The sequence below is a fragment of the Geotrypetes seraphini genome, chromosome 1 (assembly GCF_902459505.1).
Source record: "Geotrypetes seraphini chromosome 1, aGeoSer1.1, whole genome shotgun sequence".
NCBI lineage: Eukaryota > Metazoa > Chordata > Amphibia > Gymnophiona > Dermophiidae > Geotrypetes > Geotrypetes seraphini.
The window spans coordinates 334,482,870-334,503,961 of record NC_047084.1 but is presented as its reverse complement, the minus strand read 5'-3'; the positions used below and the strand labels follow the sequence as shown (position 1 = coordinate 334,503,961).

At 45.3% G+C, this 21,092-nt stretch overlaps 1 protein-coding gene across 3 annotated transcripts in view; it reads left to right on the top strand.

The window, feature by feature from the left end:
• The window catches only part of CCSER1 (coiled-coil serine rich protein 1), a 969,508-nt gene that overhangs the window by 324,522 nt on the left and 623,894 nt on the right, over positions 1–21,092 (top strand). For all 3 annotated transcript variants that reach the window (XM_033958815.1, XM_033958809.1, XM_033958799.1), the window contains one exon: positions 6,938–7,031. In XM_033958815.1, the coding sequence (XP_033814706.1) occupies positions 6,938–7,031 (94 nt within the window). The remainder of the gene's footprint in view (positions 1–6,937; positions 7,032–21,092) is intronic.

Genomic DNA, 21,092 nt, shown 5'->3' with positions numbered 1-21,092 from the left:
AGCCTGATTCTATAATAATCAAATTATATCAATGCATGGATTTAACTGACATGACTAATGCTCCGTTTCATCTGATACTTCCTGAAGAGCAGATTACAACGAACCAAAAGTAATACGGAAGACAGCAAAAACCCCATAACTAATATTACTTTGAGTTGTGCGGGAACCGGCTCCTAAGGACGTATCAGACAAAGTGGAACATCTGCCGGGCCACTTAAATATCCACCAATCCCTGAATTGATACAATTTGATTATTATAGAAACAGAGAAATATGAAGACAGATTAAGGCCAAATGACCTATCGAGTCTGCCCGTCCACATCCACTATTTATTTATTTATTCATTCATTCATTCATTTTTATATCCCAGGAGCAGAGAATGGGTTACAAGGATACATACACAAAGTTTTTAGGACAGAGATACGTATGCTACAGAGTCAATAACATGCTACAAAATTCAAAGCTATAGAATCAATAACTTACAATTTATAGAGAATGTGACTACAAATACATGCTTTACAGAATCTAAGAAAATGAAACCATAGAGTCACGAATAGGTATTAATATATCTGCAGTGAACGGTGGAAGAACTGGTTAGCAGGCACAGGTATTCTGAGGTAAGGTACATTGAAGCAAGATCTGTTAAAGTTTGAGACCAGAATTGATCTTATCCATGAAAAGATGCATCTTTACTGCTTTCCAGAAGGTCAGTAGATTATCAATTTCCCTAATGGCAGGAAGGAGTTGATTGCATAATTTAGGTATGGTATAGGACATAAGAACATAAGAATTGCTGTTGCTGTCCCATGTTCATGCTCCCTTCCCTCCCTCCTTCTTTCCCTCTCAATCAGACACCGATGCCCAACAATTCTTCCTTTCTATTCCCCCACCTATTCTTTCCCTTACTCCCTCCATTCTTCCATCCTATGTCACAAGTTCATGCTTCCCTCTCTCCTTCCATTCTTTGTCTCATGTTCATGCTCCCTCCCTCCTTTGTCCTTAGTTTGTCCATAGTGGTCCATAGTGCCCAGCAGTCCACTCATGCGGTGGCCCTTAGGTCAAAGACCAGTCTATCTTTACCTGCGTATGTTCTGGTTCAGCAGGAACTTGTCTAACCTTGTCTTGAATCCCTGGAGGGTGCTTTCCCCTATAACAGCCTCTGGAAGAGCGTTCCAGATTTCTACCACTCTCTGGGTGAAGAAGAACTTCCATACATTTGTACAGAATCTATCCCCTTTTAACTTTAGAAAGTGCTCTCTTGTTCTCTCTACCTTGGAGAGGGTGAATAAAATGTCTTTATCTACTAAGTCTATTCCCTTCATTATCTTGAATGTTTTGATCATGTCCCTTCTCTGTCTCCTCTTTTCAAGGGAGAAGAGGCCTAGTTTCTCTAATCTCTCACTGTACGGCAACTCCTCCAGCTCCTTAACCATTTTAGTCGCTCTTCTCTGGACCCTTTCAAGTAGTACAATGTATGGCGACCAGTGCTGGATGTAGTATTCCTGGTCGGGGCATACCATGGCCTGGTACAGTGGCATGATAACCTTCTACGATCTGATTGTGATTCTGTTCGCCCTACTCGCCACCGCCGCCACGCATTGCATAGACAGCTTCATTGACTTGTCTACCAGTACTCCCAAGTCTCTTTCCTAGGGGGGGGGGGGTCTCTCCGAGTACTGCAGCGGACATCCTGTATTCATGGATAAGATTTTTGTTACCGACATGCATCACCTTGCACTTATCCATGTTAAACCTCGTTTGCCAGGTTGCGGCCCATTCCTCGAGCGTGTTTATGTCACATTGCAGGTTTTCACAATCTTTCTGTGTCTTCACTACTCTGAATAACTTTGTATCGTCCACAAATTTAATTTCCTCGCTCATCGTACCAATTTCCAGGTCGTTTATAAATATGTTGAAGAGCACGGGCCCGAGCACTGAACCCTGCGGCACTCCACTCATAATGCTTTTCCAGTCCGAGTATTGTCCATTTAACCCCACTCTTTCTTTCCTATCCGCTAACCAGTTTTTAATCCACGTTAGTATTTCACCCTCGATTCCATGGCTTGCAATTTTTCGAAGCAGTCATTCATGTGGGACTTTGTTGGACGCCTTTTGAAAATCCAGATATACAATGTCGACCAGGTCACCCTTGTCTATCTGCCTGTTTACTCCTCAAAGAAGTGCAGTAAGTTCATCAAGCAAGATCTTCCTTTGCTAAAGCCGTGCTGGCTGGTCCTCATCAGATTGTGTCTTGTCAAGGAATATGATCGCTTTCAAGCTGTCTCCCGGTAGAGGCTGTTTGCTGAAGGGTTGGAAAGTTTGAGTTCCCGTTGTGAGCGGAGGGGCCGCTGAGAATGGTGTATTGAGAGTTTCTTATATACATAGTCAGGTGTCATGTTGTGGAAGCGTTTAGATGTTAATACTAGTTGTCTGAAGATATTGCATTGTTGTATTGGGAGCCAGTGGACCTGGATCAGTGCCAGGGGTGATATGGTCGAAAGGGCCAAGGTTTTTTAAAGAGTCGCACTGCAACATTTTGGACTCTTTGTAGACTATCTCTTCATCTCCCTAAGAGATAAGAACATAAGAATTGCCGCTTCTGGGTCAGACCGGTGGTCCATCCTGCCCAGCAATCTGCTCACGCGGTGACCCTCAGGTCATAGACCAGTGCTCTAAATGAGTCCAGTCTCACCTGCGTAAGTTCCAGTTTAGCAGGAACTTGTCCCATGTGCCTGCCCCATACATTCTTGAATATAAACACAGTCTTTATCTCCTCCACCTCTACAGACTATTCCATGCATCTAACACCCTTTCTGTAAAAAAAAGTATTTCCTTAGATTACTCCTGAGCCTATCACCTCTTAACCTCATTCTATGCCCTCTCAATCTGGAGTTTCCTTTCAGTTGAAAGAGATTTGCCTCATTCACATTTGTGCCGCATAGCTTTTTAACATCTCTATCATATCTCCCCTCTATAGCCTTTCCTCTAAAGTATACATATTGAGGTCTTTAAGTCTGTCCCCATACGTCTTATGATGAAAACCACTGACCATTGTAGCAGCGTTCCTCTGGATCGACTCCATCCTGTTTATATTTTTTTGAAAGTGTGGTCTCCAGAATTGCACACAATATTCTAAATGAGATCTCACCAGAGTATTATATAGGGGCATCAATACCTCCTTTTTCCTACTGGCCATACCTCTCCCTATGCACCCAAGCATCCTTCTAGCTTTCGCTGTCGCCTTTTCAACCTGTTTGGCCATCTTTAGATCCATACTATCACACCAAAGTCCTACTCCTGTTAATGTGCACAAATGTTCTTCATCCCCTAAACTGTACTATAAGAACACTATTGCTATTTAAAAGAGGAAAAAGTATCATTGAAATAATTCTATTGAATATGAGCAGAGTTTGATATTTAAAATAAAATGAGAGGAAGTTTTTTTTTTCTGATTTATATTGTAGTGCTTAAAATAGACATGGAGAGTTGAGACTAAGCAACCCATGTTGGAAAGCACATCTGAAATCTTTTCCTTCCTCCCATATAGATATTGAGTTTGAGTAAGTATTGATAGGAGACATAAGAATAGCCTTACTGGGTCAGACCAATGGTCCATCATGCCCAGTAGCCCGTTCTCACAGTGGCCAATCTACCGCCTGCTCAAAATGAGGTGGTAGCAGCTAGCGTGCGGGGCAATTTAGCGCGTGCTATTCCACGCATTAAGGCCCTATCGTGGCTTTGATAAAAGAGCCCTTAGTCTTTCCTCATATGAGAGGAGTTCCATCCCCTTTATCATCTTGGTCGCTCTTCTTTGAACCTTTTCTAGCCCCACTATATGTTTCTTGAGATAAGGAGACCAGAATTGAAACGCAGCACTCCAGATGAAGTCGCACCATGGAGCAATACAGGGGCATTATAACATTCTTAGTCTTGTTAACCATCCCTTTTTTAATAATTCCCAGCAGTGTGTAGTTGATGTAGATCATTAGATTTGCGAGTTGAAACCAACCTGTACAAAACTCAGCAATCAGATTTCTTAAGAACCTTCACGCCCACAATCCTGTTTCACAGGCTCTATCATCAGCCCACTGGCTACCCATAGCCAAACATTGTGTGCTGTAAGGGCTTGACACTAGCGTACAAATCACTCCTCAACATGGCGACAGAGTACATGGCAACTAAGCTTCCTCCATATGTGCCAAACAGACCACTCTGCTCCCTGGAGGAAACGCACCTCCAAACACCCCCTGGTTGTGCCCTCCAACTACAGAATGCCTCTTCATACCAAGCTACTGGAATTAACTGACTCCTAAATTTTAGGAAAGCAATAAAAACTTACCTTTTCACCTAAACTCTTGCCTTTTGCCGTATGAGTAATCCGGTTAAGAAAGATCTTCTTCCATTAAGACCGAAGCAAATAATTCATTCAGTCTTTCCGCTATGGCCTTATCCTTCCCTGAGCGCCCCTTTTGCTACTTGATCATCCAACAGTCCCACAGATAGGTTTTCTGCTTCTGATGTACAGTGGTGCCTCACACAACGAACTTAATTCGTTCCAGGAGCAAGTTTGTTATGCGAAAAGTTCGTTATGTGAAACGCGTTTTCCCATAACAATACATGTTAAAAAAAATAATTCGTTCTGTAGCATAAAATATGCTAAGATGACATAAAAAAAGATAAATTTTTGGTTATTATTTTTATTTAGATACATCTAAAAACATAATTGTTTTTTAAAACAACACACATTTTTTAAATTTAAAGACAGACTAAGTAGAGTCTAATTTTACAGTGAGAGGGCAGAGTCTCAGCGGCAAAAACTGGGACTTAACTGTTCATTTTTTTTTTTCTACCTTGTTTCCCCGATGATAAGGCAGGGCCATCAAATAAGACAGCCCCCCCTTTTTAGAAAAAAATGTAAAATAAGGCACCCCCCCGCAAATAAGCCACCCACCGATACCTGCGCTTACCCGAATCGGGTGGTACGGTGGGTGACTCCGTGTGGTCCCTGGCACCCCCGACACGATCGGGGCAAGAGGGAGCTCAAGCCCTCTTGCCCCCCCCGACACAATCGGGGCAAGAGGGAGCTCAAGCCCTCTTGCCCCCCCGACTCCCCGACACGATCGGGGCAAGAGGGAGCTCAAGCCCTCTTGCCCCCCCGACTCCCCGACACGATCGGTGCAAAAGGGAGCTCAAGCCCTCTTGCCCCCCCGACTCCCCGACACGATCGGGGCAAAAGGGAGCCCAAGCCCTCTTGCCCCGCCGATTCCCCAACTCCCCGACAATATCGGGCCAGGAGGGAGCCCAAGTCCTCCTGGCCACGGCGACCCCCTAACCCCACCCTGCACTACATTACGGGCAGGAGGGATCCCAGGCCCTCCTGCCCTCGACGCAAACCCCCCCCCCCCCCAACGACGGCCCCCCCCAAGAACCTCCGACCGCCCCCCCAGCCGACCCGCGACCCCCCTGGCCGACCCCCACGACACCCCCAACCCCCTTCCCCGTACCTTTCTGTAGTTGGCCGGACAGACGGGAGCCAAACCCGCCTGTCCGGCAGGCAGCCATCGACGGAATGAGGCCGGATTGGCCCATCCGTCCCAAAGCTCAGCCTACTGGTGGGGCCTAAGGCGCCTGGGCCAATCAGAATAGGCCCGGGAGCCTTAGGTCCCTCCTGGGGGCAGGGCCTGAGGCACATGGTCGGGTTGGGCCCATGTGCCTCAGACCCCGCCCCCAGGAGGGACCTAAGGCTCCCGGGCCTATTCTGATTGGCCCAGGCGCCTTAGGCCCCACCAGTAGGCGGAGCTTTGGGACGGATGGGCCAATCCGGCCTCATTCCGTCGTTGGCTGCCTGCCGGACAGGCGGGTTTGGCTCCCGTCTGTCCGGCCAACTACAGAAAGGTACGGGGAAGGGGGTTGGGGGTGTCGTGGGGGTCGGCCAGGGGGGTCGCGGGTCGGCTGGGGGGCGGTCGGAGGTTCTTGGGGGGGGCGGTCGTTGGGGGGAGGGGGGGTTTGCGTCGAGGGCAGGAGGGCCTGGGATCCCTCCTGCCCGTAATGTAGTGCAGGGTGGGGTTAGGGGGTCGCCGTGGCCAGGAGGACTTGGGCTCCCTCCTGGCCCGATATTGTGTGGGGAGTTGGGGAATCGGCGGGGCAAGAGGGCTTGGGCTCCTTTTTGCCCCGATCGTGTCGGGGAGTCGGGGGGGCAAGAGGGAACCAGGCGGAGAGAGGGCAGTTAAGCGCAGTGCCTGCGCGGAAGGGTGCAGCTCGGGCGACTTCGTTGTGTGAAACGAAGTTCGTTGTACGGATCAAGACATAAAGTTCGTTGTGCGCAGCGTTCGCTGTGCGAGGCGTCCGTTATGCGAGGCACCACTGTATCTAAAAAAATTACTATGAGTTTTTGCCTCTTTTGCAAGTTTCTCTTCATATTCTTTCTTAGCTGTCTTTATCAATGCTTTGCATCTAACTTGCCAGTGCTTGTGTTTCTTCTTATTGTCTTCATTCAGATCTTTTTTCCCATTCTTTAAAGGATGTTTTTTTTGGCTCTGATAGCCTATTATGCAGTCTCTCTTTTTGTAAACCGTCTTGAACTGAACGGTATGACGAGATATAAATAAAGCTATTATTATTATTAATAATAATAAAAATGAAAGAAATGTATGTCGAGTTAGGATGCACACATTGTATTGTAAATATGCCAAATTGTAATCTGTTTAGACTGTACGTTATATACGAGTGTTAACCTATAACCTGTTCTGAGCTTGATGGGGAGAATGGGATAAAAATAAATAAATAGATAAATACAAAACTATAATTTATTTGCACATGTATGCCATGTATATGGATAAATGTTACCACTGACCTGCCATGCGAGGCTTTTAAAATGACCTTCATTTTGCTGGCATTAGTTTCTGCACTTTCTAATAGCCATTTTTCTTTCATACCAGGATGTTTTGAACAATCTGGGTTCCTGCGAGCTGGATGAAGATGACCTCATGCTCGAACTGGAAAGTCTGGAAGAGCCTAAAAGCCATCCTTTTGGTAAGCCAGGAAATTGCTGGGTATTTAGGCCTAGATTCTATAAACTGCGCCATTATCGGTGGCTGCCCAGAAAAGTGGCACCTTATGGGATGGTGCCATTGACAGAATCACAGCTACAGTGAAAGTAAGTGCCAGAAATGGAAGCCAGGGTTTTACAAGCCTACATTTCCGGCACCTACTCTTGACAAGAGTCATGTCCACAGAGGTGCCCTGCCAGTGCCTACATCTACTTCCAGCATAAACCATGCCTACTTTCCAAGTAGGCGCCAGTGGGCATCTCTATGCACCTCTAGGCGCCTACATATATATTTTTTTCTAATGTGTTTTTAATTGATTTTAAACTGCACAATTCTCATGTTGTTTATCACCAATTAAAACATTTAAGTTAGGCGGTGATAGGATGACTTAGAGCAGTGGTCTCAAACTCACAGCCCTGGGGCCACATGCGGCCTGCCAGGTACTAATTTGAGGCTCTCGCTATGTTGATCATATGTCTCTTGAGCTATAAATTACAATATTATTATTAAGACTTAGCCAAAAGGAAAGATTTCTAAACTATAAAGAGTTTTACCTCATGCAAAATTGTCATTTCTTTAATAAGACATTAACTCTTTTTTTCTGAGGCCCTCCAAGTACCTACAAATCCAAAATGTGGCCCTGCAAAGGGTTTGAGTTTGAGACCACTGCCTTAGAGCCTTAGAGCTCAAATTCTCTTTTGCATTCATATATAAAAAAAGGAAATTAATCCTGAATTCCCGAGAGCCAAGTCTCCTCAGAAATGCAAACAAGCTCTTTGGAGAGCCTTGTGCATTTGGTAGTTTAATTCATTTGATATAGTTGTCAACTGGCATGTAGAAATTCGAAAAGTAAGCAAAACTAACACTGAGAAAAGCCTCCTCATTGACTTTTCTGTACTTCTTTTATAAAGTGCAGTCTCAGACACGAGTCTTAAGTACTAATCACATGCGCCACTTAGCAAAGTATTCAGATTGAAACGTGCATTCTCGTTTTAAATAAATAGAAATGATTAATTGTTCATTTATCCCTTCTGTTCATCTCACAATCATCAGCAGATTTAAAGGCCCTGACTGCTGATTAAGCCAATGCTGGCTTAATCTGGGTATCAATATTAAATATCAGCGTCATAGATGGTCCCAGCCGATATATATAGGATTACCAGACATTCAGGAAAACCCAGACATGTTTCTTTTTTAGAGGACTGTCCAGGTGCCTGGAGGGACTTCCAAAACCTGGCAGTTTGTCTGGGTTTTGGAAGTCCTAAGCTCGGACGCTGCGTCTGGAGGCCTTTACACATGCATGGCCGTCACCGTGATGACATCATACACACGCACGCATGTATGTGATGTCATTGAATCGACGTCCATGCATATGCAAAGGCTTCCAAATGCAGCCTTTCAGCTTGGGGAGGTTCTTGTAGGGATGGGGCTGGGGGAAGAATGGGGCGGGGCCAGAGGCAGAATGGGGAGGGACTGGGGACGAGGAAATCTGGCAACCTTAGACTGTCCTAACTTTTTCTGGGCAGTTATCCGATTAGATGACTGAAAATCTCTACTAACCATGTCCCAACTCCACCTCAGCTCTGCTCTTGGACCACCTGGCAGTTACGGGCTAGTGCTACAGTGGTCTATGCTGATGTTTAGTATCACTATGCAGACACATACTGCTGAATATGGGGTCTTTCTGCCCAGTTAAATCCTGCTTACTAGCTACCTCTATATTTATATCAAGCCTATACAGGACCTGCCTGCTGCTGCTTTTCCAGGCCTTCTCTCTTATCATTTTTAAACCTTCCTCTCTGCTGTTTTGCACATTTGGTCTCTTATGGATCTATACTTTATGGTTTATTTATGTTTCTTCGTTGGTTTGTTGACTCACAAGCAGGACTGTACCAAAATATGGTTGCACCTGTGTGACTCACTTACTTGTGCCCATCCCCCCGCCCTGCCCACTTCACCACAACCAATGGGAGGAGATGGTAGGCTGTGAGCAATTCTGATCCTCCATATTTGCGTTCCGTGTGGCCACACTGCTCACACAGTTCTTGGCGCTCCTTGCAAGACACCTGTTTTGAGAAATGCTGTTTACCTGAAGGAATCTGTTAAAGATGGCCAAGTCCAGACTGTATTTGACTTCAAGAAAGCATGGGCCAAACATATAGGATCTCTAATGGACAGAAAGGTAGTAGATGGCATGGGTGAGCAGACTGGATTGCCCATATGATCTTTATCTGCTGTCATTTTTTTCTATGCTTTGAGGTCACATTTGATACTGAAAGGTCACTTGGACACACAAAGTCAGAGGCGTGAAGAAAGTACAAGTTTTATTCACAGCATGCATGCTGGACCCCTGAGCTCCAAGCTGGCTCAGAAGTGCCGAAACCAGGAAGTTACAGAGATATTTATTCATTTTTCTGGCTATACAACTGAATTCTAGAAAAAGCTTTTCACGTGTTACTTTTCTTAACACTCATTGGTTCTAAGCTCACACTAGCAGGTCACTAGCAGGACACTTATCTAACTCTTACAGTTAAATGTACAGAAGGGCAGGGTACATCATGGCTCAAACTCTTATCTATTTAGCTTACAATGTGGTAAGGTAGGGACATACATTTTAGGCAGATGAAGTCAATAGATTGTACACTCTTTTCAGCTATGTAGACCAGAGCAATATTTTAAACAAGTTAACTATTTCATGACCCTACATTCCCCCCTTTCAGGCTGGCGTACCTAAGGAGCCAAGCCTGACAAAATAAAGTTAGGGGTCAGGAAAGTCGGGGTCCCCAGTGGGTAAGGGACAATACTGGGAGAGAGCAAGGGCCAATGCAGCAGTGGAACAGTTGACAGCAGAGTCCATAGTTCAGTGGAGCAGCTTTATGGCTATGGGGACCACACAGGGCAGGCAGCAAAGGAGCAGAGAAGACAGAGCGGCAACCAGCAAGATGATATTCAGTGCTGAACCAGAGGGCAACCAGGAGCTGAAGGTACCAGAGATCCAGTCTGCAGTAAGGTCATGCCAGGTCTGGTCAAGAACATGAGCCAGTTTGGTGATACAATCCACATCGTTCTCAATCACTTTACTCAAGTTCAAGGCAGCAGTTGGAGAGGTTGAATTTATTACAGGCACAGCAGCTAGTAAATAGTCCAAAGCTAGACGATTCTGATAAATAGCAGTGCACATTTTAGCATTCGCTCTGCCAATGGTACTCAAAGCTCGGGATGTCTCACTGGCCATCAGCTCGAGTACAGCTTGTAGACGAATAATGCAGTTCAGCATATAGATTGGAGTCCGATAGCCCCAGGTGTCATCCTCGGTCCATGTGGCAGGTCCATAAACAGCAATGATCCGTTCTGCAGGCCAGTCATCACCCCATTCACCTATTTTAAGGGAATTGGTGGAAGTAGACCGCTTTTGGCGACCTCTGGTGTTGAATACAGGGGCTCCCAGGTGTTCACCATCAGCTAGCGGTAACAGGAAGAAACTGGGACGGATCATGCAAAGCACACATGTACCAGTCCAGTTAGCAGGCAACCAAGAGTAGGCAAACAGATCACAGAGCCAGTATCAACTATCAGGAGCTGACCATCATTCATAGGAAGTTCCATTAAGCAGTGTCTGAAGGGCGCTGAAGACAGTGGGAAGCAACAATGGAGGTTCGCAAAGCCCATCGTGAAGGTCGTGGACCTGACGTAAAAGTGAGGGTCTGTGAAGTCAGGTTTAACATGTCCAGCTGCATTGCCTCCCATAGCCACTGTTCTCCCATACCAGTCCCTCCTCATACAAAATAATTGCTAACATTAAGAGTCTGACCTATAGTTTCAGCAAACTGTATAAACAGATTTCTAGTGATTACAGGATATCAGCATCTATTTTCATAAAACTGGGGAAACACCAGAGTGATGGACAAAGTGATGGGGACAGAGTGATGGACAGAAGCACATGAGTGGGATACAATTCGGACATATACAACAGTACCTGGGTCTCACCTTTTACCATCAATATACAATGCCATGCGATCTCTGGCCTTCTGGACTTGGACATTGGCATTCCAGTTATATGGGTCAGTGATAGTGAAAACCATGGGATTACAGTAGCCTGTAGTACACAAGGGGCCGGAGCTAGGACCTATAGTAAGGGAGACAGACGGGGTATTAGGGGATATTTGTGTGGGTTATTGTAGGTAGCCCACAAGACACTTTCTCATAAAGGACAGGCTCCACCATTAGTGAAGGTTTCCTCATAGGGGCAGTTCTTAAAGGCATCAGGTTATACAGACATATATGCTTAGCACATTTGGTATAATAACGCTGTCAATCTAGGGAGCCAAACAAAACTGTATTAGGGGTAGTACCATGACCTTGAGAAACATCAAATAGCACATATGTATCACAATACAAAGACACCGGGCGAGTGGGGTCTACAATAAGAGTCTAGTTGATAAGTGGACCCTCAACATTATCAATGCAGATATCCACCCACTTTTAAACTTCATCACCAGTAGGTTGGAAACAGAAAATACCCTCTGATGTTTGACACTTTCTGTACTTAACTCCTTCTTGCAAACAAACATCAGGCAAAAGGGGCTGCATTTGTTAAGTACAATAGGAAAGAAATACAGAAGAAAGAAGCATAAGTAAGGGCAACACAAATATCAGATATATATATATATACTAACATAGGAACTCATTTTTTTTTCAGGCATAACTTAGAAAACTTCAAACAGTTATACTCAAGACACTTGCTATAGGCAGTGGTGAACCACAGGCAGTCAATTAAATTCAAACACTTATAAAGAATTATATTCAGAACACCTGCTAAGTACAGTGGTAAATATTCAGAACTTTTGAGGTCTTAGAAAGCTTCAGCTGAAGATCCGTTTTGTAGTGGAACCAAGTTTCATGTCCGGACACCTTGACAACTGTAAGAGAAGAAATTAGGACAGTAAAAGGACCTATCCACCTAGGTTTCAGGGAGTCTGACTTCCAAGTTTTAGCCATACTGTATTTCCAGGGACATACCCATGGACTTGTGCAGCTATCGGTAATGGGGCCCTTTCTAGGACCCATTTGTGGAGCTCTTAAAGGGCTTTAGCTAAAGACTGGACCTGACTCTGGAGGATATCTGATCCCAGAGTAGCAAAGGAACCAGGATCTGGGTTCACAATGGGTGGTTGCCGGCCGAACATGAGCTCAAATGGGGACAATTTAGTGGGTTTAGATGGGGTGCATCTAATCTGAAAAAAGGACAGAGGGCAGCAGGACAGGCCAGGACAGATTAGTTTCTTCAATTCATTTTGTGAGAAGGGTCTTAAGAGTTCTGTTTATTCTTTCGACCTGACCAGAGCTCTCAGGATAGTAAGCAGCATATAATTTCTATTCAATTTGGAGGGCCTGAGCAATTTGTTGGACAACATTGACAATGAAAGCGGGGGCCGTTGTCACTGCTTATAGAAACAGGGAGATCAAAGCACAGAATTATTCAGGAGGTGTTTGGTTACGTCTCTGGTGCGTTCAGTGCAAGTAGGGAAGGCTTCAACCCATCTAGTCAGGGTGTCTGTGAAGACTAGAAGGTGACTGAGGGAACGGGAAATGGGCATGTGGGTAAAATCTACAGACAGGACCTGCATCGGATATGTTCCAATAGGTTGGTATCCAAGAGGTGGCAGTCATCTGATTGGGAATTTTATTCTAGAACCGACAACACACTGTCGGACCATATTCCGGACTAGCTGATCAAGGTGATTGATAAAGAAATGTCTCTTGAGAGTCAATTTTCATAGCGGGTTCTCCAGAGTGTGCCAGATCATGGCATCTTTTGACAATCGTGAGGGCCAGGTGTTGAGGAATAACTATGAGGGTACCCGCTGTGCTTGCGTTTGAAGTATCAGTGTGTGGGTCTAGACTGGCACTTGAATTGGCGCATTTTGCATCCACCCCCCTTTCAGGACAAACTGGCCCAAAATAATGCATGCCCAAGTCTGTTCCTGAGAAGCGTACTGGGGTGTAAGGGAATCCAGAAAAGGAATGATTGTATACAGAGGAGCCGAAGGAGGGGGCAGAGACTGGCAGCTCGGGCTGTGCAGTCGGCAAGGGCATTGCCATGAGAGACAAGGTCCGTCACACGTCTGTAAGCATGGCAGTGCATAACAGAAACACGTGAGGGTAGTTGTACGGCCTCAAGAAGGTCAAGAATGAGGGGAGCATGATGGATCAGGCGGCCGGAGGCTGTAATGAAACCTCGATATTTCCAGATGGCCCTATGGGAATGCAAGGTAAAGAAAGCATATTTGGAGTCAGTGTAGATGTTGCAAGACTAAAGAAGCAGAATATCACAGGGCAGAAGTGAGGGCATACAGCTCAGCTTCTTGGACGGAAGTGCCAGAGGGCAGGGGCCTGAGTCAGAAGTTTTTGGAAGCAGCGAAAAGACCGCTCCTGAAGTTGGGTCCAGACAAAAGGGGCTGAGTCAGCGCCTTTGGTGGAATCATACAGAGGACGAGCAATAGTAGAGAAATCAGGGATCCAGATGGGACAGTATCCTGCAATACTGAGAAAGGTGCTCAGAGTCTTGCAGTTATCAGGGTCAGGGAGACTACAGACAGCCTGGACACGGGTGTGGAAAGGGACCTGGTACCCTGGGAAATATGAAAGCCAAGGTAGGTGACACGAGGAAGGCATACTTGAAATCAATGTAAATATGGCCACAGGAAAATTTAAAAGGCAGACCCACTATCTGAAAGACTCAGATAAATAATAATAATAACAGTTTATATACCGCAATACCGTAAAGAGCTATGTGGTTTACAAAAAATTAGAGAAGGTACAAAATAATTGAACTTAAGATGTCTACTAACACATAAGAATTGTTCTCAATCCCTATTCTATATCAGGTTCCTACCCCAAAGAGCTGACTTGTAAAAATTAAGTAAAATGCAGTTCTGGATCCACCCACTAAGCAGGGTAGTCTGACACAAGCGCTCTCTAAAGCAGCAGTCCCTTCACTATCAGCTGACTGGCAAAAATATTTACTTCCATATAAAAGCATTCCTAAAAATTACATTCTTACCTAAACTTACATGATTTATAAACAGAAATACAGAAACAAAGATTGGAATATACAGTAAAACTTTGGATTGCAAATAACTTGGTTTGCAAGTGTTCTATAAGACAAACAATGATTAAATTTTAACTTGCTATACCAGCAACGTCTTGCAATACACGTACATACAGTATAGAAGCATCACATTTTCACAACTGAGCCAATGGTTCCTCTCTATATGACGCTTCAGGTATGCAGTGACTGTTCCAAACGAGCAAGGGCTTGCAATACAAGTATGTATATTTTTGTACACGAGTGCCCTGGACTACAAGCATGCTTCTGGAACAAATTATGCTCCCAAACCAAGGTTTTACTGTACTCACAAGTTTAAACATTGTTCAATTTTTTCTTTTTTTTTTTTTTTTTACAATCAACATGGGTCTCAGTAGAGACTTACTCCCCCTTCCTACAGAATTTCACAAAGGAAAGAGAGTTGCTTAAAGATCAAAGAGATCAAATTACAGATGTAGTCCTTTTCAGAATTTTTAAATTTAGACAAATAACTTCTAAATTTAGACAAAGAACTTCTTTTTAGCATGTAATATAAGTTCCAGAAATCATATTTTTCGTTTATATTTATATAACATAGCCAAAAACTTCAAATGCAAAACCACTTATCTGTTTCAGGAGAAACCGCATTTGAAGTGCTAAACACTTCATGGCCCTTATCACAAAAGGAGGAGGAGGGGTACTCCCCTCTCCTGCTTTAAACAACTGATAGTTTAAACTTCACTAATACATTTGGACAGACAGAACTCATAAAAAACCCGGGATATTGCAGGACTTGGGAATCAGATGAAGGGAAGAATTTGGCAAGGTCTGAAGCAAGGACGGTGCTGAATAGAGTGGGGCTAATTTTAAAGCCCTGGGATAGATGAGTCCAGGTTACTTGGGAGGTTTGTCCAGTGGAAGGGTTTTCCCATTGGAATGCAAAAATTGGCTGACTGGAAGAGGAACCAACAGCAAACGAATGCATAAAAACCTGACGGGTTATGTCCTCTTCCAGGGAGCCAGAGGGGGCCAGCCCACACCAAATATCGGCCATTCTAACTGGCACAGACAAATAAGGGTTGATTTGTTAAGTGTAATCAGAAACAAATCCCTTTTTTTTTAAATTAGCTAACATATCAAGGGATCCCCACAGGTAGACAGACATCCCCCCATTGTGCAATGGAGGACAAAAACACTTCCCTGAATTCCTGGCCCCGCCCATCTCCGGACTAGGGAAACGCAGTACTAACAGGTCCACACTCGCTTCGTCCTCAAGGACGTCTCAGACACTCTCAAACACACAAAACACAACAGATTTCAGTTCAGTTACCCAACCAGAAAATAACAGTTCCTAGAATCCTTCCCCATAACTTTTCAGCGACAGATCACGTGGCTTACTAGGCAGGAGACGAGAGACAGGATAGGGATGATCAATCCCCACTTACCAGATGGTGGCCACTCCAGGTACAGATACAGATACAGATTCTTGTACTTTAAACTGAGACTAGATAAGTCAGTTGAAGCGGTCCAACGTCCTGAGGTCTGCCAACCCCCCAAAAGGAAGGCAGCCGGCTAAGCAGACACATCAGCCGTAGGACCATAAACAAGTGACCAATCGAGTAACCAGTGGTCAAGAGACCTTCAAGTCCCTGTTCGGGCGCCAAATGAAAGGTCACTTGGACACACAAAGTCAGAGGCGTGAAGAAAGTACAAGTTTTATTCACAGCATGCATGCTTGACCCCTGAGCTCCAAGCTGGCTCAGAAGTGCCGAAACCAGGAAGTTACAGAGATATTTATTCATTTTTCTGGCTATACAACTGAATTCTAGATAAAGCTTTTCACGTGTTACTTTTCTTAACACTCATTGGTTCTAAGCTCATACTAGCAGGTCACTAGCAGGACACTTATCTAACTCTTACAGTTAAATGTACAGAAGGGCAGGGTACATCATGGCTCAAACTCTTATCTATTTAGCTTACAATGTGGTAAGGTAGGGACATACATTTTAGGCAGATGAAGTCAATAGATTGTACACTCTTTTCAGCTATGTAGACCAGAGTAAACAAGTTAACTATTTCATGACCCTACAATACCATATATGTTTCCATTTGTTAAAAGGAAACAAGCTCTAAAGATAGGAAAATTGTCAGGAAAATATCCAGATCTTATTTCAAGCCAAACACAGGCAGGACAAACCTATTTTGAAATAGAACTCTTGTTTGATTTACAGATGCTCTTTTATTTATGTACTCTAAAACATAAAAAAAAAAATTATGAGAGAAATCAAATATTTGGGGTAAATAGTTATGATTAACATTGAACAAACCTTTTTAGGTTTTCCCTTTCTTTTGTATCAGAAAACTCTCCAGGTTCACTGCAACCCCAGACCATGACTCCTAAAAACAAGGATGGTAAAAACAGCAGGGGTTGGATAACGCTATACCTTCCCTTTTACTTATATGGTCCCTTTAAAAAATCAATAGTGAGACCAGTAGACATTTAGCTTGCAAAGTAATTTCAGTGAGGAAAATGAGTTGCTGAGGCTCAAAAACACCTGCTTCTCATGGTTTTAATCCACAGTCCAAACAGAGGCAAAGAAAATAAGTCCTATGCTCCAAACGGAGTAATTTATTAGCGAGACATAAAACCCACATCCTTTGCAATTGCAATGCATCCCACAAAATATTTGAAGGGAAAGTCTACCGAGCGTTTGTCTTTCAAAATTAGCTTATAGGCTCACTGAAAATTATTCTTTGTGGCATTTCTTGTATATATAGGGGCTTATAATAAAAAAAAAATTCAAAAAGTGGCCTAAATCGGTACTTGGACAATCAGAAAGACGGATCTAAAACCAGCTTAGGCCTTTACCCTGCCTCTGAATGCCTAGAGCCAAAAGGGACATATTTGGAGGAGTGGATAGAGCGGGAGGTGGGCCGACCTAGACTTAGTTGTCTGGCAGCCATAACCAAAAAGGTTTGACAGGTTGCCAGACGGATCGTATACGTTTTGACTTAGACCATCAAAACAGGTATAAGTTCCAAATAGGGGCCGCTGAGCTGATCACGGCTGCTGCGATCAGCTCAGCAGCCCAGGCAACCTGTCCACCCCCCCCCCAACACACACACAACAATCGTGGCAGGAGAGATGCCTAATCTCTCCTGCCGCGATCCTTGCTTTCCTCCCCGGCAGGAGAGATAACCAATCTCTCCTGCTGACATCCCCCACCCCGAAACAAACTCAAACCTGCAGGAGGGATCCCAAGCCCTCCTTCCGACATCCCCGCCAAAACCCACAATCGTGGCAGGAGGGATCCCAAGCCCTCCTTCCAACACCCCCACCCAAACCCACAATCGTGGCAGGAGGGATCCCATGAACTCCTGTCGAAGACGCACCCCTTCTCCCCCCCTTGTGAATACCGGCAGGATTTATCCCAAGCCCTCCTGCCGGAAGACCAGCCACCCCCTTCCGGACCCCCCACGAATCCCCAAATGCACCCCTCTCAGTACCCCAGACCCCCTCACTACCCTTGACCCCCCCCCCCCCACTACAGATAGTCCCCAGCACTAACCTCAAAGTTGGCCAGCCGGACGGGTCCTCTCTCCATCCATCTGGCAGGCCCGCCATCCTCGGAATGGTGTCCTGCCCCTTCCCAGTGTATTGTGGAATGTACCGGGGAGGGATCTAGGGCCTGATTGGAGGGGCCTTAGGCAACTGGGCCAACTGGAATTGGGCCAGATGGCTAAAGCCCTTCCTATGGGCGGGGCCTTAGGCACATGGGCCAACCACGATCGTTGTGGTGGAGGTCCAAGGATTCTGTAACCGGCGTTGTTTTTGACAGACGCCGGTTACAGAATCCTGCTTTTAGGTGAAGGAATGGCCCCTCCTTCGCCTAAAAGGTCTTGTTTTGGGCGTTTGGGACTTGGGCAATTTTTTGGTTGATAATGTGTTATAAGGATAGATGTAGTGGCAATCTGGGCGATTATACTGCAGAGCGTAGAGGTAGGCCATTCTCAAAAAACCCCTCATACTTTCAGCATCTAGGGACTTAGGCCAAAAGGGGACTTGGATGGTTTTTTTTATTATTATGCCCCTCATAGGCTACAGTATGTTAATTTCTTTCCCAATTATCTCTTTTCACTTCTTTCTTTCCCTCTTTTGATTTCTGATCTTGGCTATAGGATGAGATATTGGGCCTATTCAAAACATGTTGGTTGATTATAAAAATCAAAAAGGTAATTTTGTCAAAAAATATTAGCAATTAACACACATTCCTTTGACAAAAAATCAAGTTACACAGCATTGTACAGAGCTCCCGGATCTTCAAATCAATTAACAAAACGAGCCTCAGACAAGTAAGCAGAACATTCAAGTCCAAGCTAAAGCATCCAAGCCACACAGGCTTTAAAGTCTCATAATCACAGGCTACTCTTATATGTGGAGGAGCACAGTAAAAAACTCAACACGCGTTTGAGAAAAACCTGTGCTCCAACCCACATGTAGAGACAAAACTAAACACAGTTCTCAGAACAGGGTTGATTGTTGACTACATTGATATGAATCTTGTGCCTATTTGTCAATGCTGTTACACCTTATCTTTTCATTTGGTCAGGTATGTAGAAATGCTTCATGCTCTATAGCACAGGTGTTGAACTCAAGGCCCGGGAGCCAAATCCGGCCTGCCTGGTCGTTTTATGCGGCCCGCGGTCTGATGCCCCCAGTTTTACCTTGTGGCCGGCTCCCTCCTCCTCATAGCCTTAATGTGATCGGAGCTGTGTGCAGCAGCTCCTCGCGCGTTCCAAACCTCATCCAGAAGCATTCCCTCTGACATTGCGACATCAGAGAGAAGGCTTCCGGTTCAGGTGCAGGACGCATGAGGAGCCGCTGCACGCAGCTCCGTGCACGCTACAGCTGTGAGGAGGAGGGAGCCGGCCACAAGATAACACCGGGTGGCATCGGGCCACATAAAACAGCCAGGTTGGTGCCGGCCAGAAGGTTAGACACCTGCCGGAGGGAGGCACAGCATGGAGGGAGGGAGACAACAAAGGTAGGGGGAATGGTTTATTTTCAAGTTTGAATTGTGTCAGTTTTGAACATTTAAATCTCCTGTCTATCTTTTGCACTGCTCAGGAAGAAATACATTTGTTTCTTTTTCTCTGGGGGTTGTACTGCATGCAGAATCTTGAATCTTAGGGTGTTTTTAAATATATTAGTACTTTTAGCTTTTGGTCCCATATTTACATAGGGGTTAGAAACATAGAAAGAAACATAGAAAGATGACGGCAGAAAAGGGCCACAGCCCATCAAGTCTGCCCACTCTATTGACCCACCCCATTGAGTCTGAGTGCTAGTGACCTAGTTCCTTAACTTGACCCTCGTAGGGATCCCACGTGGATGTCCCATTTATTCTTAAAATCTAGCACGCTGGTGGCCTTGATCACCTGCACCGGAAGTTTGTTCCAGTGATCTACCACCCTTTCCGTGAAGAAATACTTCCTGGTGTCACCACTAAATTTCCCCCCTCTGAGTTTGAGCGGGTGCCCCCTTGTGACCGAGGGTCCCTTGGGAAAGAATATATCGTTTTCCACCTCGACACAAACTGTGACGTACTTAAATGTCTCAATCATGTCACCCCTTTCTCTGCGCTCCTCCAGGGTATAGAGCTGCAGTTTGCCCAGTCTTTCTTCGTATGAGAGACCCTTGAGTCCAGCGACCATCCTAGTGGCCATCCGCTGGACCGACTCAGCTCGAAGCATATCTTTCCGGTAATGTGGCCTCCAGAATTGCACACAGTATTCCAGATGAGGTCTCACCATGGTTCTGTAGAGTGGCATTATGACTTCAGGTTTGCGGCTGACGAAGCTCCTATTGATACATCCCATCATTTGCCTTGCCTTAGATGAGGCCTTCTCTACTTGTTTGGCAGCCTTCATGTCTGCACTGATGATTACCCCCAAGTCCCGTTCCTCTGAAGTCCTAGCTAGTGTTTCTCCATTCAAGGAGTATGTTCTGCATGGATTTCCGCTGCCGAGCTGCATGACCTTACATTTTTTAGCGTTGAAGCCCAGTTGCCATGTCGAGGACTAGTTTTCCAACGTGATCAGATCCTGCGTCATACTGTCCTTGAGGTTGCTTTCACTTACTATGTTACACAGTTTGGCGGCGTCGGCAAACAGTGATACTTTACCCTGAAGCCCCCGGGTCAAGTACCTTATGAATATGTTGAAAAGGGATGGTCCCAGGACTGAGCCCTGCGGCACTCCGCTAGTCACCTCCGAAGTCTCAGAGAGGGTGCCGTTGACCACCACCCTCTGAAGTCTTCCACTCAGCCAATCATTGACCCATGCAGTTAGTTTCTCACCCATCGATTTCATCTTGTTTAATAGTCTACGGTGCGGGACACTGTCGAAAGCTTTACTGAAATCTAAGTATACTATGTCCAGAGCCTCTCCTGAGTCTAGCTTTCCTGTCACCCAATCAAAGAAGCTTATAAGATTGGATTGGCATGACCTGCCTCTGGTGAACCCATGTTGACAGGGATCCCTTAGATTCCCTTCATCCAATATCAAGTCTAATTTACCTTTAAGTAGAGTTTCCATGAGTTTACACACTATTGATGTGAGACTCACTGGTCTGTAGTTCGCAGCCTCTGCTCTGCAACCCTTTTTGTGCAGAGGAACGACGTTTGCTGTTTTCCAGTCCAGGGGGACTCTCCCCGTACTTAGGGAGAGATTGAAGAGCATGGCCAACGGTTTCGCCAGAACATCACCTAGTTCCCTGAGCACTCTTGGATGCAACTCGTCCGGTCCCATGGCTTTGTTCACCTTGAGTCCTGACAGTTCTCTGTACACATCAGCTGGTGTGAACTCAAAATTCTGAAATGGGTCTTCCTTGCTTTGCTTTGCTTCCAGCTGTGGCCCGTGCCCTGGTGCCTCGCAGGTAAAGACTGAGCAGAAGTA